At 42.0% G+C, this 826-nt stretch overlaps 1 protein-coding gene across 1 annotated transcript in view; it reads left to right on the top strand.

The window, feature by feature from the left end:
* LOC147817510 (interactor protein for cytohesin exchange factors 1-like) overlaps positions 1-826 on the top strand; it is a 7,821-nt gene that overhangs the window by 1,558 nt on the left and 5,437 nt on the right. Inside the window, exon 2 of the mRNA XM_087170404.1 lies at positions 552-723. Coding sequence (XP_087026530.1) covers positions 565-723 — 159 coding nt within the window. The 5' untranslated portion in view covers positions 552-564. The remainder of the gene's footprint in view (positions 1-551; positions 724-826) is intronic.

The following is an 826-nucleotide window of genomic DNA, read 5'->3' as shown; positions in this document are numbered from 1 at the left end:
TGCTCCAAGTTTCAGGCCTACAGTTACCATGATGCTTTGCTTCTGTAAACAAGACTTATTATGTCGTCAGAGTCAGTGAGTTGGCTGTGGACTAAAGTTTGTTGAGCTCAGTATTTTTAGCCTATATTTGTTTACACTCTAGCAAACTAGCATTATTAAAAATATGCTGAATTAGCCATCAGCACTTCCTGTTCGAAGTTCAACCATTAATATACAAACAGCTACCACTGGATTACTTAGATACAGAAGTAAACTTAAAAATGTAACGATTCTTAGGCAAGTTCTGTTATAAGGAGCGTCTATTTTGTATGGTTTCTAAGTGCATTTGTGGATATTTATTCACAATGGACGTAGGTAGATAATGATAGAAAGGGAAGTGCAAGTCACACTGAATCTAAAAATATGTGTATTATGTCTGTGTGTTCAGATTTGACTGAGTTATGACTCAGAGAATAGTGATTTTTGGCGCGATTTTTTAGGTGCTAATGTGCTACCTGCCGCACAGCCTGAACCTTTGAGCCAAGCTGCTCTCTGCCGTCTCCCCTCTACAGGTCGACTGCAGCCATGAGTCGGCGGCGTGTTTCGGTCAAAGACCTGGGTGTGGTGGACTGTGAGGGCTGGCTTCAGCGCAGGAAGGAGGGCCGCAGCTTCCTGGGAAGCAAATGGAAGAAATACTGGTTTGTCCTGAAGAAGAACTCTTTGTACTGGTACAACAACAAGATGGTGAGTCACAACAACAACGTCTGAACGGTAACACAAAGACATGATGTCCTAAAGGTTCATAACATGTTCAGCCCGAGGTTCAAATTCTGTGATTTAATCTGGA

The sequence above is a fragment of the Seriola lalandi genome, unplaced genomic scaffold (genome assembly GCF_002814215.2).
Source record: "Seriola lalandi dorsalis isolate HSWRI2012SDOR001 ecotype SW California unplaced genomic scaffold, Sedor1 jcf7180002054947, whole genome shotgun sequence".
NCBI lineage: Eukaryota > Metazoa > Chordata > Actinopteri > Carangiformes > Carangidae > Seriola > Seriola lalandi.
This window is presented reverse-complemented; position numbering and strand designations above follow the sequence as displayed.